Source organism: Oncorhynchus kisutch, linkage group LG18 (genome assembly GCF_002021735.2).
Source record: "Oncorhynchus kisutch isolate 150728-3 linkage group LG18, Okis_V2, whole genome shotgun sequence".
NCBI classification, from domain to species: Eukaryota; Metazoa; Chordata; class Actinopteri; order Salmoniformes; family Salmonidae; genus Oncorhynchus; species Oncorhynchus kisutch.
In genome coordinates this window covers 78,828,914-78,850,474 of record NC_034191.2, presented here as the reverse complement: position 1 = coordinate 78,850,474, position 21,561 = coordinate 78,828,914, and the positions used below count along the sequence as shown (strand labels likewise).

Below are 21,561 nucleotides of genomic sequence, written 5' to 3'. Positions count from 1 at the left end.
GTCAATCATGTTGTGTAATCAAAGTCAAGGTCAGCCAAGTCAATAATTTATCAAACTGCCCCTCAGAGACAAGGAAGTTCTCATCATTGTGCAGCCCCTAAAACATGCTTCACAATATGTAACCAAATGATGACAATAAGGAAGTAGTATTTATCACTTCCTAACTAAGTTTTGAATATTCCGGTGTCTCTGAAACATAATATTGAACTGCACAATAACTTTGCTTGTCAGACTACTGCACAATAACTTTGCTTGTCAGACTACTGCACAATAACTTTGCTTGTCAGACTACTGCACAATAACTTTGCTTGTCAGACTACTAAACAATAACTTTGCTTGTCAGACTACTAAACAATAAATTTGCTTGTCAGACTACTAAACAATAACTTTGCTTGTCAGACTACTAAACAATAACTTTGCTTGTCAGACTACTGCACAATAACTTTGCTTGTCAGACTACTGCACAATAACTTTGCTTGTCAGACTACTGCACAATAACTTTGCTTGTCAGACTACTAAACAATAACTTTGCTTGTCAGACTACTAAACAATAACTTTGCTTGTCAGACTACTAAACAATAAATTTGCTTGTCAGACTACTAAACAATAACTTTGCTTGTCAGACTACTAAACAATAACTTTGCTTGTCAGACTACTAAACAATAACTTTGCTTGTCAGACTACTAAACAATAACTTTGCTTGTCAGACTACTAAACAATAACTTTGCTTGTCAGACTACTAAACAATAACTTTGCTTGTCAGACTACTGCACAATAACTTTGCTTGTCAGACTACTAAACAATAACTTTGCTTGTCAGACTACTAAACAATAACTTTGCTTGTCAGACTACTAAACAATAACTTTGCTTGTCAGACTACTAAACAATAACTTTGCTTGTCAGACTACTAAACAATAACTTTGCTTGTCAGACTACTAAACAATAACTTTGCTTGTCAGACTACTAAACAATAACTTTGCTTGTCAGACTACTAAACAATAACTTTGCTTGTCAGACTACTAAACAATAACTTTGCTTGTCAGACTACTAAACAATAACTTTGCTTGTCAGACTACTAAACAATAACTTTGCTTGTCAGACTACTAAACAATAACTTTGCTTGTCAGACTACTAAACAATAACTTTGCTTGTCAGACTACTAAACAATAACTTTGCTTGTCAGACTACTAAACGATAACTTTGCTTGTCAGACTACTAAACGATAACTTTGCTTGTCAGACTACTAAACGATAACTTTGCTTGTCAGACTACTAAACAATAACTTTGCTTGTCAGACTACTAAACAATAACTTTGCTTGTCAGACTACTAAACAATAACTTTGCTTGTCAGACTACTAAACAATAACTTTGCTTGTCAGACTACTAAACAATAACTTTGCTTGTCAGACTACTAAACAATAACTTTGCTTGTCAGACTACTAAACAATAACTTTGCTTGTCAGACTACTAAACAATAACTTTGCTTGTCAGACTACTAAACAATAACTTTGCTTGTCAGACTACTAAACAATAACTTTGCTTGTCAGACTACTAAACAATAATTTTTAATATGTATGACGTTTATGCATATTTGCATTTTCTTCGACCTCATATTTGTTCAAAGTCAATTATGTATTCTTTCCTGACATATTGTATTTCTTAAGTGGAAATTTATGACTAAATATACCTCTAAAACATTTATTTTATTTCACCTTTATTTAACCAGGTAGGCAACTTGAGAACAAGTTCTCATTTACAATTGGGACCTGGCCAAGATAAAGCAAAGCAGTTCGACAGATACAACGACACAGAGTTACACATGGAGTAAAACAAACATACAGTCAATAATACAGTATAAACAAGTCTATATACGATGTGAGCAAATGAGGTGAGATAAGGGAGGTAAAGGCAAAAAAAAGGCCATGGTGGCAAAGTAAATGCAATATAGCAAGTAAAATACTGGAATGGTAGTTTTGCAATGGAAGAATGTGCAAAGTAGAAATATAAATAATGGGGTGCAAAGGAGCAAAATAAATTAATAAATTAAATACAGTAGGGAAAGAGTTAGTTGTTTGGGCTAAATTACATGCAACAAGTGAAGTTTAATTACATGTGATTTTTTTTAATAATGATTTACTGATTATCTTGCAGGACAATATTTTCCTAGAACTCTTCACACTGTCTACCTTGCATAATAACCCCAACTTACAATTGACAAAGTATTCTTCATGGAGGTGAATACCCCATTCCAGGTGAAGCTGGTTGAGAGAATGCCACGAGTTGGCAAAGCTGTCATCAAAATATATTTGGATTTGTTTAACACTTTTTTGATTAATACATGTGTTATTTCATATTTTTGATGTCTTCACTATTATCATACAGTGTAGAAAATAGTAAAAAATAAAGAAAAACCCTTGAATGAATAGGTGTGTCCACACTTTTGACTGGTTCTTTTATATATCTTATATATCTATATCTTGGACACATATTTAACCCCTTATTTTTGTTAGCACAGAACTTTGTCCATAATATACAAGGTGCAGTAATCAAATTGAAGGACAAACGTTCTGTATATTTACACGGTCATGTAGAATAGTCAATGATTCATGTTTTGGGCAAAAGAGACCAATATAAAAAGCTACACTGTGATCTTCAACTGCATTGTCAAATGAAGGTTCAAGACTCATGAGGTAAGTTTGTGTTGCCTTTAACTGATATTGATAGAGTTAATACAATTAGATTTTATCTTCAGTTCAAACTCCTGAAATCAACGGGAATATCAAACATTGTATTTTGATTAAACACATTTTCCTTGATTCAGTTTAATTTAAAAATGTAATATTTGTTCATCTTTACATTCATGTCATTCATGCTCTAGAAGTTTCGGACAGTGGATTCATGATGGGAGATGCTGAGGAGGACATTGCTGTTGTCGGCATTGGCTGTAATTTCCCAGGAGGTAAAACTCAGACTTTGAAACTTTTTTTTAATAGTTAACATTTCCTGTGGCGGCAAATCTTGTCTGGTGCACTACCTTTAGTTTCATTACCCTTTCAAATCATAAAAAAAAAAATCAAATCAAAATGTATTTATATAGCCCTTCGTACATCAGCTGATATCTCAAAGTGCTGTACAGAAATCCAGCCTAAAACCCCAAACAGCAAGCAATGCAGGTGTAGAAGCACGGTGGCTAGGAAAAACTCCCTAGAAAGGCCAAAACCTAGGAAGAAACCTAGAGAGGAACCAGGCTATGAGGGGTGGGCCAGTCCTCTTCTGGCTATGCCGGGTGGAGATTATAACAGAACATGGCCAAGATGTTTAAATTTCATAGTTATACCTCATTGTAAACAAGAAACGCTCTACTTTAACAGTAACAAAAACAATTGTTAGCTGCACTGCTTGGACCCCTAATAATGATGACAAAATAATGCCATAATCTACATTTTTAAACTGTCGTAAAAATATATATATATATTTCTATACAGGAGAGGGGCTTGACAATTTCTGGAAGGTTCTGTTGGAGGGGAAGAACTGTGCTTTACAGATTCCCGATGAAAGGTTTGTCTCTTCCCACTGGTATGACCCCAATGACAACAAAGTTGGAAAGTCGCGCACAGCTAAGGCTGCATTCATGGATGGGTATGTATCACTCCCATTTACCTTACAATAAAATAAATGGAAAATCTATAAACTCTATGTTACAATTCCTCTTGCAAATATAACTAATTCTAGCAAACAGGGGACGTTCTATGGAAATTAGGCAACATTCACATTAGTTCCCTTTAAAGGTTTCAGCAAGATTTTATTGCACTGACATTCTGAGATTGTTCTAGGAACATTTAAACATGATGTTAACCTTGGGTCTAGAAGAGGATGTTCACCACGTTTTTGGTGGAAAACGGGAAACACCCTGGTGTGACCTGACAAGACGAACTGGCAACAGACAAACAGAAAATGTATAAATACACAGCAGATCATAGGGAACAATGGGAGACACCTGGTAGGGGGTGGAGACACCTGGTAGGGGGTGGAGACACCTGGTAGGGGGTGGAGACACCTGGTAGGGGGTGGAGACACCTGGTAGGGGGTGGAGACGAGCACAAGAGAGGTGAAACAGATCAGGGTGAGACGTATTCAATGTCAGATTTTTTTTACCCATCTACCAGTAGGTGCCCTTCTTTGCGAGGCATTGGAGAACCTCCCTGGTCTTTGTGGTTGAATCTGTATTTGAAATTCACTGCTCGACTGAGGGACCTTACAGATAATTGCATGTGTGGGGTACAGAGATGAGGTAGTCAGTAAAAAAATCATGTTAAACACTATCATTGCGCACAGAGTACATGCAACTTATTATGTGAATTAGGCACATTTTTACTCCTGAACTTATTTAGGCTTGCCATAACAAAGGGATTTAATTTTTAATTTTTTAAATTTTTTTATTTCACCTTTATTTAACCAGGTCGGCTAGTTGAGAACACCTTTATTTAACCAGGTCGGCTAGTTGAGAACACCTTTATTTAACCAGGTCGGCTAGTTGAGAACACCTTTATTTAACCAGGTCGGCTAGTTGAGAACACCTTTATTTAACCAGGTCGGCTAGTTGAGAACACCTTTATTTAACCAGGTAGGCTAGTTGAGAACAAGTTCTCATTTACAACTGCGACCTGGCCAAGATAAAGCATAGCAGTGTGAACAGATAGACTATGTACAGGTAGATTGGGTGGGCTATTTACAGATAGACTATGTACAGGTAGATTGGGTGGGCTATTTACAGATAGACTATGTACAGGTAGATTGGGTGGGCTATTTACAGATAGACTATGTACAGGTAGATTGGGTGGGCTATTTACCGATAGACTATGTACAGGTAGATTGGGTGGGCTATTTACAGATAGACTATGTACAGGTAGATTGGATGGGCTATTTACAGGTAGATTGGGTGGGCTATTTACAGGTAGATTGGGTGGGCTATTTACCGATGGACTATGTACAGGTAGATTGGGTGGGCTATTTACAGATAGACTATGTACAGGTAGATTGGGTGGGCTATTTACAGATAGACTATGTACAGGTAGATTGGGTAGGCTATTTACCGATAGACTATGTACAGGTAGATTGGGTGGGCTATTTACTGATAGACTATGTACAGGTAGATTGGGTGGGCTATTTACCGATAGACTATGTACAGGTAGATTGGGTGGGCTATTTACAGATAGACTATGTACAGGTAGATTGGATGGGCTATTTACAGGTAGATTGGGTGGGCTATTTACAGGTAGATTGGGTGGGCTATTTACCGATGGACTATGTACAGGTAGATTGGGTGGGCTATTTACAGATAGACTATGTACAGGTAGATTGGGTGGGCTATTTACAGATAGACTATGTACAGGTAGATTGGGTGGGCTATTTACCGATAGACTATGTACAGGTAGATTGGGTGGGCTATTTACTGATAGACTATGTACAGGTAGATTGGATGGGCTATTTACAGATAGACTATGTACAGGTAGATTGGGTGGGCTATTTACCGATAGACTATGTACAGGTAGATTGGGTGGGCTATTTACCAATAGACTATGTACAGGTAGATTGGGTGGGCTATTTACAGATGGACTATGTACAGGTAGATTGGGTGGGCTATTTACAGGTAGATTGGGTGGGCTATTTACCGATAGACTATGTACAGGTAGATTGGGTGGGCTATGTACAGGTAGATTGGGTGGGCTATTTACCGATAGACTATGTACAGGTAGATTGGATGGGCTATTTACAGATAGACTATGTACAGGTAGATTGGGTGGGCTATTTACCGATAGACTATGTACAGGTAGATTGGGTGGGCTATTTACCGATAGACTATGTACAGGTAGATTGGGTGGGCTATTTACCGATAGACTATGTACAGGTAGATTGGGTGGGCTATTTACCGATGGACTATGTACAGGTAGATTGGGTGGGCTATTTACAGATAGACTATGTACAGGTAGATTGGGTGGGCTATTTACCGATGGACTATGTACAGGTAGATTGGATGGGCTATTTACCGATGGACTATGTACAGGTAGATTGGGTGGACTATGTACAGGTAGATTGGGTGGGCTATTTAACGATAGACTATGTACAGGTAGATTGGGTGGGCTATTTACTGATAGACTATGTACAGGTAGATTGGATGGGCTATTTACAGATAGACTATGTACAGGTAGATTGGGTGGGCTATTTACCGATAGACTATGTACAGGTAGATTGGGTGGGCTATTTACCAATAGACTATGTACAGGTAGATTGGGTGGGCTATTTACAGATGGACTATGTACAGGTAGATTGGGTGGGCTATTTACAGGTAGATTGGGTGGGCTATTTACCGATAGACTATGTACAGGTAGATTGGGTGGACTATTTACAGATGGACTATGTACAGGTAGATTGGATGGGCTATTTACAGATAGACTATGTACAGGTAGATTGGGTGGGCTATTTACAGGTAGATTGGGTGGGCTATTTACCGATAGACTATGTACAGGTAGATTGGATGGGCTATTTACAGATAGACTATGTACAGGTAGATTGGGTGGGCTATTTACCGATAGACTATGTACAGGTAGATTGGGTGGGCTATTTACCGATAGACTATGTACAGGTAGATTGGGTGGGCTATTTACCGATAGACTATGTACAGGTAGATTGGGTGGGCTATTTACCGATGGACTATGTACAGGTAGATTGGGTGGGCTATTTACCGATAGACTATGTACAGGTAGATTGGGTGGGCTATTTACCGATGGACTATGTACAGGTAGATTGGGTGGGCTATTTACAGGTAGATTGGATGGGCTATTTACAGATAGACTATGTACAGGTAGATTGGGTGGGCTATTTACCGATAGACTATGTACAGGTAGATTGGGTGGGCTATTTACCGATAGACTATGTACAGGTAGATTGGGTGGGCTATTTACAGATGGACTATGGGGCTCAAGACACTTCTAAAAACATTTTTTTTAAATATGGAAAAAGTCAAGAGTTGTGAATACTTGCTGAAGGCACTGTAAATGACAAGGGTTTGAGTGAAATGTCTAACTAGTGTTTCCAAGTGGCCATGCACCTCTCCAACAGGGCAGCAGCGTAGCCTACTGGTTAGAGTGTTGGACTAGTAACCGTAAGGTTGCAAGTTCAAACCCCCGAGCTGACAAGGTACAAATCTGTCGTTCTGCCCCTGAACAGGCATTTAACCCACTGTTCCTAGGCCGTCATTGAAAATAAGAATTTGTTCGTTAATTTGTTCGTCGACTTGCCTCGTTAAATAAAGTTAAAATACAATATTAAATAAAAACATGTACACAGTTCCTAAGTCATTTCACTTTTATGACTCAAAGAAGTCTTCAACTATAAAAATTTTTTGGGGTGGAACTAGAGCAAGGACACTTGAAGTTGGTTTGTTTGGAACACTGCCCTGCATCCCCTGCTTTTACACGATTACTGTTGTTTTACGCAATCCAAAAACGGTCCATTATCAATCCAAAAACGGTCCATTATCAATCCAAAAATGGTCCATTATCAATCCAAAAACGGTCCATTATCAATCCAAAAACGGTCCATTATCAATCCAAAAACGGTCCATTATCAATCCAAAAACGGTCCATTATCAATCCAAAAACGGTCCATTATCAATCCAAAAATGGTCCATTATCAATCCAAAAACGGTCCATTATCAATTGCAATCTGGGTCAGGTGGCCATAATTTGAAAGCTTGTTCTATTGCCAACAGGACTAGCTAAATTATAAAATATGCTTGTTAAAAAACCTCTCTCAAACCCTCTCTTTGGTTCTGAGACACAGAGGCACAAACTTTAGAGAGACACTCTCTCCAGCCCAGCAGAGGTTACCATCCCCCGGTTTCACACCTCTGCCCTTGGAAACTCTGTTGCTAGGGTTAACTGGCTTTAAAGTGGCTATAAAGTGTGAATTCCCAGGACAGTTGCACCTAGATCTGAACCAGCACCTCTATCGGAAACCACCACATCTTGCCGCTCTTTTTCAAACATCTTACAGTGTTTTGCTTTCACAAGGTAATTCAGAGATGCAGAATTTAATGGAGTCATGCAGGCATTCAGATGCCTGATCCGCGCAAATTTTTGTCACAATACAACAAACACAGGCTCATTCTGTTCAGGACAACCCAGGGTATAATGCCATGTCATCTTGTAACTACATCAAACATAGTGATTATAAACGTTGACTCTGTATATTACAGTTTCATGATACGGAAATGCACATTTGGACTCACTAGTGTTTGGCTTGCTTGCATGACAACTAGGTATTTATTTTTAGTCCTCAGCGTCTTATCTTTCAAAATACATTGGGTCCTTGTAATATACAGCATTTATGTCACTCAGACAACAAAAAAGTTGCCCAATTTGCCCAATTAGCGGAAGGGATGGGGGCACATCTTGTCGAGTGTGGTGCTAAACCTCAGAACGGCTGTCAGTCAAAACCCATAGAGAGCTGTGAAGCGCAGAGCCTGAGCTCTGACGTCATGTATAGCATGTTACTGTACAGTAAACTAACGTCAAATCAAATCAAATCAAATAGCAGGCATAACGAAACGCCTGAAACTAGATCAACCCCATTCTGGACTTAACGAGAATAAAACAAACTGTCAGGGGGAGGTTCCCTTCTGCACTGTTCAACCAATCCAGTAAATGTGGAGGAGGAGTTAAGATGGAATGGTTCTCTTCTGCACTGTTCGACCAATCCAGTACATGTGGAGGAGGAGTTAAGATGGAATGGTTCTCTTCTGCACTGTTCAACCAATCCAGTATATGTGGAGGAGGAGTTAAGATGGAAGGGTTCTCTTCTGCACTGTTCAACCAATCCAGTACATGTGGAGGAGGAGTTAAGATGGAGTGTCGTCTTGTTAACTTCTGAAAGCGGAGGTCACATCACAGGCTTTCTCTTTCATTTCCCCTAAAATTGTAATATCCGGTTATTAACAACCCAGCAGAGGCTACTGTACTGACGCTGCGTTCCAATTTAGGCGACTATCAGTGTTCAAATCTGCCACTTTCAACCTGTATACATACGGGTACGAGTGTAAAGGGCATGAAATCATTGAAAAAATTATTTGAAAGTAGATGCAGTACAATAAAATGTTCTTGTTTGTAAACAATTCAGTAAAAAAAACTGTTTGCGTGTGGTTTATAATAGGGTGAGACATTTATGCCTCATATTCTTCAAAAATCAAGAATTTAAATGAGCATTGAACAAATTATCAGATCCCAGATTGCAAATTGGTCTAAATGCATGCTGTCATTTCCGGTCAGCCTACTACCTAGCTACACCCTTACAAAAAAAAGACTGAGGTTTCGAAACTGCAGTAAACGTGCAGTAACTGCAGTTGAATGTGGTATTTTGGATGCTGTATTTGCATAATAACTGCAGTTGTACTATAGTTATACTGAAGTAAAAATATATTTTGGCCTCAGTATTTGCAACATATATATATATTATATTATAGTTACACTGAACAGCCAGTTAGACTGCACTCTGACTTCAACCATTTTTCATAAAGCCATCTCTGATTCTATACACGATAAGAAGATATATTCGATATTTCTCTCACAGAGGGCACTTTTCACTAGTCATCAATTCCGTACTCAACTAATTAACTTGATTAAATCTGTCAAAAATTTAAAAAAATTGTGCAATATTGCCGTTGCTTTGCGATCACACAGATTTAAGAAAAGGTCATTTTCAGTCCGACTGTTAATCTTGTTGTTAATTATGTTATGTTCTAATTCTCAGTGTTACTACCTGATATAATGTTATACATTACCCTCTCTCCCCCAGTGACGTTATACATTACCCTCTCTCCCCCCAGTGACGTTATACATTACCCTCTCTCCCTCAGTGACGTTATACGTTACCCTCTCTCCCTCAGTGAATACCTCAGGTACACTCCTAGAGAAAAAGGTGCCATCTAGAACCTTAAACGGTTCTTTAGTTGTACCCATATGAGAACCCCTTGAACGATTATTTTTGGTTCCATGTAGAACCCTTTTCCACAAATGGTTTCACAAATAGGGTTCTCCTATGGGGACAGTTAAAGAACCCCTTTGGGAACCCTTTTCTTCTAAGAGTGTGAGGTACAACATCGCTGACAGTTTTTTGTTTGGAGATCCCCCTTTGAATTATTTATCATTTTGCAGGTTTAATGAGTTTGATCACAAGTTCTTTGGCATCACTGAAACAGAAGTGGAACAAATGGACCCCCAGCAAAAACTCCTTCTTCAGTGTGCATACAGGGCTCTGGAGAATGCTGGGATGCCAATGGAGAAGGCCAGTGGGACCAAGACAGGAGTATTTATAGGTAAGGTGGATAATACTGTGTTATTTTAGGGTGTTTTCACACCCAGTGTCCCATAAAAGGATCTTATGGTATGGCTTGTTCAGAAGTGTGTTCACTGATTTTTCAATTTTGTCAAATTATCCCGGTTTCTCGCTAAAGACTGCAATGTGAATGCACAGATGATTTGGACCACAGAAATGTTGGGCCCTAATAATTATGACAACCACGCACAAATGACCCCCAACTACCCCAAACAGCTAGTCCAAAATACCCCCAGACCATCCCAAAATACCTCTAATGACAACAAAAGACTCCACGTAACCCCAAACTACCCCAGAATACCAGATACTCCCTCTACTGCCACAGGATTTGGCCATCCCTTCAACCAGTTCTACCTAATTTGATCAAATAAAATGCCTTAAACAAATATATGCAATGGATTCTCCATCGTAGTGGCCCTTTGGCCTCCTTTTCTTTAAAATACAGCCTTTGGTAAAGTGGGCGGAAGTGCTTCCCTGCTCCTCTGAACTAAAAATACATCACGTTTTTGCCTAGTAGTAGTAACTGAAACATGGACACTGGCTGTAGGACTATAACTCACACATGTGCCCTAATATAATAGTATGTCTTGCAGTAAAATTATACATCAAATATGAATTTTGTCTCGTATATATGATTTCTTTCAGCATCTTGAGATAATAGGAATGCGCAGTTAGGGACTGTGCAAACATGCTGTCGTTGTCAGCGACATAAAAGCTGACAGTAGGCTATTTCAACCACATGAAATATGCATCGGAGACGAACTGAAATCTTATCAGATTCATGTTGGACCGTTTTTCACAGCTTTCCGTTTCCTTGAAACTGGTCAAACTGATGTTCTTTGGACATTTTGCAGGAAAAATCCACTGTTTTAGTGTTATTGCTATTTTCTCCTCGGTCCCTTACAAGTCCTTGCTCTGAGAGCAGAAATGGAAGAGAGAACCTTTACCCAATCAGAAATGGAAGAGAGAACCTTTACCCAATCAGAAATGGAAGAGAGAACCTTTACCCAATCAGAAATGGAAGAGAGAACCTTTGCCCAATCAGAAATGGAAGAGAGAACCTTTGCCCAATCAGAAATGGAAGAGAGAACCTTTGCCCAATCAGATATGGAAGAGAGAACCTCTACCCAATCAGAAATGGAAGAGAGAACCTTTGCCCAATCAGAAATGGAAGAGAGAACCTTTACCCAATCAGAAATGGAAGAGAGAACCTTTGCCCAATCAGAAATGGAAGAGAGAACCTTTGCCCAATCAGAAATGGAAGAGAGAACCTTTGCCGATGTCAACTAGATTAGACTTATTATTGATGCATTCATTCTATTTATTTAAGACATTCTTCTGGTAATTCTACTAGGGCAACAAGTCGGCCTAATGACAGAAGAGAAGCTGCAAGTTGGCTAACAAATAGCCCATAAAATGTCTGAAGTTGTATGCAGAAAATGTTCTAAAATAAGGGTGGAAGTAGCCTGAGTAGACAGTGAAGACAGCAATGGAAGCATCAATCAATTCAGTCTACACTATGCCTAATGACAATCGTCTAGTGTCATAACCCATTTGGTGTTTTAAGATGAATGGCGGGTGCACAATGCACTGTTTAGAAACTGTATTAAACATGTGCAGGGAGCCTACTTTTTGCAAGTGATTTGTTTAACAATCAGATCACATTAAAAGGTAATAGCCAAAAAATGTTTGCAGATTAACTTAAATGACATGTCTTTAGTATTAATTAAAAGGAAATGGTGTGCGCTCATAGGAGGTCCTGCACCCCCTTTCGTTCCGCTGTCCCTGGCTCCTGAATGTGTAATTAGCTCCATGACTACAGCCCTGCACAGCGCTTTCTATAGTAGGGAGCTAGGTTTTTTATTTGCTACATACAGTATAACGTTTAGCCAGCGTGAGCACAAGCCGGTTTATCAAGTGTTCTTGGGCATAAACTATGTGTTGAAATGTAGAAAATGGAACCGACAGAACATAATTTACATGCTGAGCAGCATAAACCTCGTAAAGTTGCAGTATTGTGATATCGCTCCGCCATTTCCTGGTTTCGCTCCGCCATTTCCTGGTTTCGCTCCGCCATTTCCTGGTTTCGCTCCGTCGTTTCCTGGTTGCTGAAATTATAATTAATTTAAGTTTATGTGACAAGTATAGTGTAGAGAATCATTGTACAATCTAACCCGCTGTGACATATCTTGTCAATAACCAAAAATATTATATTTTCAGCTGTTTTGAAGCTGGTGTATAAAACCAAAAGTAAAAGGCGAAAAACCGAAACATCATAACATGAAGCATAGAAATAGCCCACATAGAACAGATCTACCGTTTCTTAGACTTGCTTTCAATTAGAATGACAGATCTATATCTCACACTACTATGTGAATTTGGTGGTCCCCAAAAAATGACATATTGCCGCTTTTTAAAGTGGGTTTAGATGGTACAATGATTCTCTACCCTATACTTGCTGGTTTTGTCACAAACTGAAATTAGGCGAAATAGAACGTTAGCAACCAGGAAAATGGCTTGCTTTTGCCAAGGTTTTATTGAAATGATAGGGAGCATCTGCAAATGTCTGGTGTCTAGTAAAGCAGGGGGTCAGGCTCTGGCAACGGAAATAGATAAAGGGAGCTGGGAAAAAGGGGGTGCAGCTCAATATTAGGAAGATGTTCTCAATGTTTTGTAGACTCTGCACTGGGGGAGAGGGGGGTTCCAACCTTCCTAATATTCAGTCCCCTCCCAGTAATTATTGAACAGGTCCCTAAGACACTGCATTGTTATTGTGACGTCACATGGGTGATGACACTTGATTGCGATTGGATACAGACCACCCAGGTAAAAAAAAATTGTGGGAGATTATGACCAGAGCATCATGCCAACACACAATCTTTTAGATGACCTACACCACCAAGATGTTTATGATCGCTTTGCCACGTCAACCTAAAAAAAAGATACCTCAAAATTTCACAAACAACCTAGATACTAAATATAAATACTGGTTTTATATTGCATATAAAATAGAAGAATAACCTGTTAGCATTACAGTGCCCTTATTACTGTGTAATTGTTTCTGTCTGTGCAGTGCAGCAACTCTTGTCATTACTTACATACTGTATTCACAGCATTTTACCCTCGCCTTTACACCAATCGTAAGTAATACAGTATGTTGTGTAGAGTGTAACAATTAGTCATTACAATACTTGTTACACTGTACTTACAGGAATAATGACATAGTGATAAAGACATTGTAACGTAAGCGAATTGGCAGTTTATTAGTGAATCATTTGGGTATTATTGCCCATTTAATTTTGACTGCATTGGTCCTCCATTGAAAGAAAGCCCACACACAATAAAATGTCATTTGTGTATTATTTTCAATAATGTGTGCCTATTTTCATTCAAGGGCTTATGAACAGAGATTATGAACAATCTGTTGGATTTATGAACCCAAATTTAATCAACCACTGCACCGGTACCGGACTTTCTATGAGTATAGCAGCCAACAGAGTCTCATACATCTTCAACTTCACTGGACCCTCACTCTCCATTGACTGTGCCTGCTCTTCATCCCTTGTTGCTCTTCATTTAGCTTGTCAAGCCATAAAACAAGGTGTGTAACGTAATCACATTTACCTACGTTTTACAACCCATGCAACATTTTGTCAAAATGTAAAACTTACACACGGACTGAATTCACAACAACAACAACAACAACAAAAATAATCTAAAATCCAATTTATTTTACAAAGCCCTTTTTACGCAGCTCTGCCCTGAAGAGGGACGCAGATGTAAAAGCAGCACAAAATATCATCTGACGGATTTGTATCTTTCCGCTTCTCAGGTGACTGCGAGATGGCTCTTTGTGGTGGCGTCAATTCTATCATACAGCCGCTAGCCTTTGTCGCGCTCAGCAAAGCAAAGATGATTTCACCTGAAGGCACCAGCAAACCTTTCTCCAGCAGAGCAGATGGCTATGGCAGAGGAGAGGGCTGTGGGATTATTCTGCTGAAGCCACTAAAAAAAGTAAATTATTTTCTCTGTCACAAAATTGCTCCTTTTTTCTTATATATATATTTTTTTACCTTGATTTATATTTTAACACACTGATTTATATTTTCAGGCTCTCAAGGAGAATTACCATGTATGGGGCATCATAAGCAACACTGCTGTTAACCAAGACGGTCACACAGTCACTCCAATCACCAAGCCATCCATGGTCCAGCAAGAGGAGCTGCTGCGCGGAATCTATTCAGAGTCTGACCTGTTATCGGTCCAGTACATAGAGGCTCATGGGACTGGAACTCCAGTGGGAGATCCCATAGAAGCAGGCAGCATCTCCAAAGTCATTGCCAAAGCCAGACCTCCAGGTTCAGAGACACTCCTCATCGGCTCTGTGAAAGGCAACATTGGACACACAGAATCTGCAGCTGGAGTGGCAGGGCTAATCAAGGTACTCCTAATGATGAAACATGAAACCATTGTCCCTTCACTGTTCTACTCTGAGGACAGTTCCAGTATAGATGCTAAAGCTTTACATGTAAAGATTCCTACTAAAGCAGAAAAGTGGAGAGATTCTATTGTAAGAGTTGCAGGAATAAACAATTTTGGTTTTGGAGGAACAAATGCACATGCTATTGTCAAACAACACAAGCAGACAAATGTTCCTCAAAAAAGTGGTAGGAAATCACACAATTTATTTGTCCTCTCTGCCAGTTCTGAAAAGTCTATGAGTATGATGATGGAGGACACAATTCAACAGATAGACAGAGACAACGAAGGTGATCTAGAAGCTCTTGCATACACATCTGCATGTAGAAGAAGCCACTTGAAACATCGATATCGGAAAGCATTCAGAGCTCCCTCTCTGGCTGATCTTAAAGATCAACTCACATCTGCCATGAATAAGGTAACAACGCCATCTTACTCAGATCCCAGGCTAGTATTTGTCTTCTGTGGGAACGGTGTAACCTATCAAGGCATGTGCCAGCAGCTCTTGAAACATGAGCCTGTGTTCAGAGAGAAGATCAGCCAAATTGAGAAGCTTTTCCAGAAGTTCAATAACATGAGTATCATAGAGAGACTTGAGAGTGAATCAGAGAGTAAAGATCTTTCAAACCCAGATGTTGTCCAGCCCCTCCTCTTTGCCACTCAGGTTGGCATAGCCAGTCTCTTCAAGCACTGGGGCATCAAACCTGATGCCATCCTTGGCCACTCTATAGGAGAGGTTGCTGCTGCCCACTGCTCTGGTCTGTTGTCCCTTGAGGATGCAGTGAAGGTGATCTACTTCCGCAGTACTCTGCAGAATACGGTCACAGGAGGGAAAATGCTTGTGGTCAGTAACATGGTCGTATCAGAGGTCTTGAACCTCCTTCCCTCTTACTCAAATAAGATTTCCTTGGCTGCCTTCAACAGCCCGCAGTCCTGCACGCTCTCAGGTGATGCAGAGGCTATAGACAGTCTCCATCGAAAGCTGAGCAGCTCCGTCAAGAGTAAGAATCTGTTCCTCCGTGTTTTGGATGTCCCTGCTGCATACCACAGCCAGATGATGGATCCCATCCTGTCTCAACTAGAGGACAGTATTGGCTCTTTACAAGTCAATGATGTTGAGACAGAATTGTTCTCCACAGTAACAGGAAAGGAGGTAGAGCAGCCAGACTTCAGCACAGGCAAATACTGGGCCAGGAACATACGAGAGACAGTTTCATTTGAACAGGCAGTGAGATCTGCAACCAAAGGGAAAAAGAATGTAGTCTTTGTGGAGATTGGCCCTAGAAGGGCTCTACAAAGAAACATCCAGGAGACTCTTGGAAATGACACCATAGTTCTGTCCTCAGTGCAGCCAGATAAAGATCATGAGACAATGCTGAATACTGTGTCCAAACTGTTTGAGTTGGGGGTTCAGGTAGACTGGGATCAGTTCTACAGAGGCCGTGAGGCTTCACCAACATCTTTCCCAAGGTATCAGTTTGATTCTACTCGGAGAGATGTTATCATGTCTGCATCAAAGATACATCATACATCAGGTAATCATCCTGTGCTAACTCATACAGCTAGCGATAGCAATACCTTCAGTTGTGATCTGTCTTCTGACTCAGTATCCTACCTGCATGAGCATAAACACAATGGTGTTGCCATAATCCCCGGTGCCTTCTATACTGAGTTGGGTTTGGCTGCCTTCATGGCCAGTGCCAAACCAAAGGTTCCACTCAACACACTGCAAGTCAGTATCAGTTTTCAGAGTCCCTATGTTTTCACACAGAATGCACCAGAGATGAAAGTGCAACTTGAACCAGCAGTGGATGAGACCCATTTTAAGATATATTCTCCCTCCACAAACCATGCATCAGGCACAATAACGTGCAAACGAGGACCGCTAGCTGAAGAACAGAACATTTCGCTAAGCTCTATCTACAAAAGATGCAATTCAGTGTTGAGTTCTGAAAAGTTCTACACTGAAATTGCTCTGGGTGGGTTTCAGTATGGCACTGTTTTCCAGAACACGGGGGATATACACTATGGTAAAGAGTTTAAGGAGGCTTTTTCAGTTGTCACAGTTCCAGAAGAATTGCTGTCTCAGTTGCATGAATACTGCATTCACCCCGTAGTGTTAGACTTCCTGATGCAACTTGCTCCTGTTACAGTAGCATATGGACTCTCTTCAAGGCCCAGGTTTCCTGTCAAAATAGGCAGCTTGACAGTGTTTGAACCTCTGCAAGAGGAAATGATTGTGTATCTGAAAGCAATTGATGAAGGTGTTGATCACTATGAAGTATGTGGTTGCTTTACAGACAAAGAGGGAAGAGTTTTGGTTGAGCTTAAGCATGTGGTGATTAAATATCTTGGGAGCCGCTCTCATGTTGTGGAAGAATACTTCTTCCACAATGAATTCAATGTCTGTGAGGATATCATCTCCTCTAAGACCAGCGAGGCACCAAAGGCCTTGGTATTTTCCGACCAGGTAGGCCTTCCAAAAGCCATGCAACCACACTTAAGTTCACAGTCTAGATACATCTCCTTCACACAATCTAAGGAGGTCTTGAGCCATGGATTTCCTACACTCCTGGCAAACCTTAATATCACAGATCTCAACAAACACTTCCAGGAAGTCTTATTTGTGTGGGGTCAGGAAGATGTTACTTCACTGAGAACTGAGTATGTTCTGGAGAGTATGATAAGCTGCTGTGAGATGCTCAGGAAAATTGTCCTGTCATTGAGGGCCATGCAATTTACAAATTCCATCAGAGTAATAACCTACCGGTCGGCGGAGGCCACGGTGGACCACATCAGCGCAGGCTTTGTCCTGTCAGGCATGACTAGATCGTGTGCTGCAGAAATGGAAAAGCTTTCCTTCCAGCTGATTGACATCAACTCTGTCTCTACAGAAGACATCATAGCTCTGTCTCAGGTCTTAAAGTCATACCCTTGCAAAAGTTACCCAGAGTTGGTTGTGAAAGGTGGGCTGATTTTGAAACCTGATATTGTACATACTCCCATTGGAAGCATTGAGAGCACTGAGGGAAGTATTTTCTCTTCAATGTCTGAGCCATGCATCTTTCAGACAAATGACCCCTGCAGAATGACTAGCTTGTCTGCCATTCCTTGTGATGTTGACAATACAAACATCCATAAGAAATCAGTTAAGATTCAGCTCAGTAAGATAGGCGTTCATTCCTCAGACTACTATCCTGTCAGTGTCTCTGAGCTGAACTATGGTCAGACAATGTACTGGAACAATCACACATCTCAGAACCACCAGCTTGTGGCTCTTGACTTCAGTGGTACTGTCACAGCTGTAGGGAAAGATGTGAACACACTGAAAGTGGGAGACCATGTAGTATCATGTTATCCCATTGCTGCATCTTCTACGATTGTGATTCCTGAAGCAGCGTGCTACAAGACAAAGAGGCTCACATTTCTGAAGGAGGCTCCTTGTGTGTCCTACTTTGTTCTGGCATGGGAAGTACTTCACAGACTGTTACCTACCATCAAACAACGGAGAAGGTTGAGCATCATCTCCTCTGTTCCTGACTCTAGTCTGCTGAAGGTCCTAATCCAGACAGCAAACAAATCAAGATGGAATGCCATTGTAGGGACACAGTGCAGTGGAATGTTTGCTAATGCAATTCTCCTCCTTCCACCATTTGATAAATCTCTGTTGGCAGAGGTCAGCAATGGTCCTGATGTCAGACATGTTGTCATTGTCTGTGAATCCCACTGCTTGCTTGAACAGAGTGTTTTCCAGAATGTTAAGGATAGTGTTCACATCCAGACTCTTCAGATGTCCAGCATCTTACAAAAGGGATCACTCATTGCCAAGAGGCCACAGATTTATAATTGGCTAAAGTCCATGCATTTGGGAATTTCTCTAGAGACCTCTACCTTACAGAGAATGTCATCCGGTAGCATTGACTTCCTGTCTGTTGAGTCGTACTTCAGCTCAAAGACCCTGTCTGTTGTGGCGCTGGGTAAAGATGATTCCAAAGGCACACTGTCCAACATTCAGTTGCTGCCTAAACCAACCCAGCTATTCCAGAAGAAGTCTGTGTACATTGTCACAGGAGGTCTCTCTGGGCTGGGGTTTGAAACAGTGAAGTTCCTTGCTCAGAAAGGTGGAGAGTACATCGTCATACTCTCCAGAAGTAGCCCCACACCAGACATACAGCAGGAGATAGTCATTCTGGAGAGACAATGGAGTGCCCGTATTGTATGGATGGGATGTGATGTCTCTGTTTCTGAGCATGTGCTCAGTGTGATTGGTCTCATTGGTCAGAAGTTTCCCTCTTGTCCAATCAAAGGGGTGTTTCACAGTGCAGTCGTCCTGCATGATGGATTGATTGAAAACCTTGACAAATCCCACTTTGAGAAAGTCCTAAAGCCCAAGGTGAATGGAGCTCTGAATCTGCACCATGCCACAAAACACTGCAAGTTAGACTACTTTGTGTGCTACTCTTCCATCTCTTCTTTCCTTGGCAATGCCTCACAAACAAATTATGCAGCAGCTAATTCATTCCTGGACTACTTCTGTCACTATAGACGGAATATTGGACTATCTGGGCAATCCATCAACTGGGGAGCTTTGAACCTTGGTCTCCTGCTTAACAAGGATCATTTACACAGGTTTCTGGAGACAAGGGGATTGATGGTGATGGATGTTACAGAGATTCATGAGAGTTTGGAACAATGCCTCTTGCTAAACAAACCCCAACAGGTTGTATGTAGGTTTCACATCAAGAACATGATGAGCAATGTTCTCTCTCAAAATGCATCATTGACCGTGCGTATAACTGCATTAGTGGATGAGGCAGTGCAAAAACTCAAATTCCAAAAGTCACAGTCTGAACATACTTCTGTGTCATCTTCCCCAAGTGAATACATCAGGTCTGTACTCAGTCAAACAATTGGTGTTGACAAGCATGAGTTAGATGACGATTCTCCTCTCTCTGCCTTAGGCATCGACTCAATGCTAGCCATGACCCTGCAGAACCTCATCTTTCAGGATAGGGGTGTGAATGTGCCTCTGGTTACATTGCTGGACCCCAATAGGACACTGTCTACATTGGTATCAATACTGATGGAGAGTACTGAGGGTGAATCTGAGAATGATGATCAGAAAGAGGACATGACAGATGACATGTTGACAAGACTATAGAGATTCCAATTGAACATTTATAATTGAAAATGAACATGTAGATATTGGATTTTCTAATCATATTTACATGTTTGATCAGACAAGAGGTAGTTTCCTGGATTGGAGTGGCTGAAAGAGGTAGTTACCTGGATGTGAGGGGCTGAAAGAGGTAGTTACCTGGATGTGAGGGGCTGAAAGAGGTAGTTATCTGGATGTGAGGGGCTGAAAGAGGTAGTTTCCTGGATTGGAGGGGCTGAAAGAGGTAGTTTCCTGGATGGGAGGGGCTGAAAGAGGTAGTTTGTACAAATTGTACATTCAAAACAGCCATTCAGAGATTCAACGGAATCTGTGGCCCACATTTGAACCGTTTCGGACTTTGGTTTGATAATTTTGAGTTTTTGTTTTTACGAATGAGTGAGTGACTGCCCAGGTATGTTTTTAGTCAGTAATCCCACAGGTAAAGAAAGATGCTGTGGACCAAAGACTCCATACTATTTCTCCCTGATGTTTAGAAGATCCAAGCAACTATATTTGTGTAAACATTACGATTATATTTCTGTAATAATATTTGTTAAAGGTGTTATGCAATATTTTGCCATTATTACAAAATCAACTTAAAAAAAAAAAAATTTGAACATTATGTTTTTACGCAAAAAAAATATGTTTATCTGTTAGGATATTACTCTATTCTGTTAGGATATTACTCTATTCTGTTAGGATATTACTCTATTCTGTTAGGATATTACTCTATTCTGTTAGGATATTACTCTATTCTGTTAGGATATTACTCTATTCTGTTAGGATATTACTCTATTCTGTTAGGATATTACTCTATTCTGTTAGGATATTACTCTATTCTGTTAGGATATTACTCTATTCTGTTAGGATATTACTCTATTCTGTTAGGATATTACTCTATTCTGTTAGGATATTACTCTATTCTGTTAGGATATTACTCTATTCTGTTAGGATATTACTCTATTCTGTTAGGATATTACTCTATTCTGTTAGGATATTACTCTATTCTGTTAGGATATTACTCTATTCTGTTAGGATATTACTCTATTCTGTTAGGATATTACTCTATTCTGTTAGGATATTACTCTATTCTGTTAGGATATTACTCTATTCTGTTAGGATATTACTCTATTCTGTTAGGATATTACTCTATTCTGTTAGGATATTACTCTATTCTGTTAGGATATTACTCTATTCTGTTAGGATATTACTCTATTCTGTTAGGATATTACTCTATTCTGTTAGGATATTACTCTATTCTGTTAGGATATTACTCTATTCTGTTAGGATATTACTCTATTCTGTTAGGATATTACTCTATTCTGTTAGGATATTACTCTATTCTGTTAGGATATTACTCTATTCTTTTAGGATATTACTCTATTCTGTTAGGATATTACTCTATTCTGTTAGGATATTACTCTATTCTGTTAGGATATTACTCTATTCTGTTAGGATATTACTCTATTCTTTAGGATATTACTCTATTCTGTTAGGATATTACTCTATTCTTTTAGGATATTACTCTATTC

The 21,561-nt window shown here is 39.9% G+C and overlaps 1 protein-coding gene across 1 annotated transcript; it reads left to right on the top strand.

The window, feature by feature from the left end:
- Positions 1–2,805: 2,805 nt before the first annotated feature.
- On the top strand, positions 2,806–21,494 carry LOC109909949 (highly reducing polyketide synthase alt5-like). Its single transcript, XM_031796865.1, has 6 exons — positions 2,806–2,959; positions 3,486–3,639; positions 10,212–10,372; positions 13,787–13,993; positions 14,225–14,406; positions 14,504–21,494. Exons 1-6 carry the CDS (start codon positions 2,899–2,901, stop codon positions 20,030–20,032), a joined length of 6,294 nt encoding a protein of 2,097 aa, XP_031652725.1. The 5' UTR covers positions 2,806–2,898; the 3' UTR covers positions 20,033–21,494.
- The last annotated feature ends 67 nt before the right edge of the window (positions 21,495–21,561 follow it).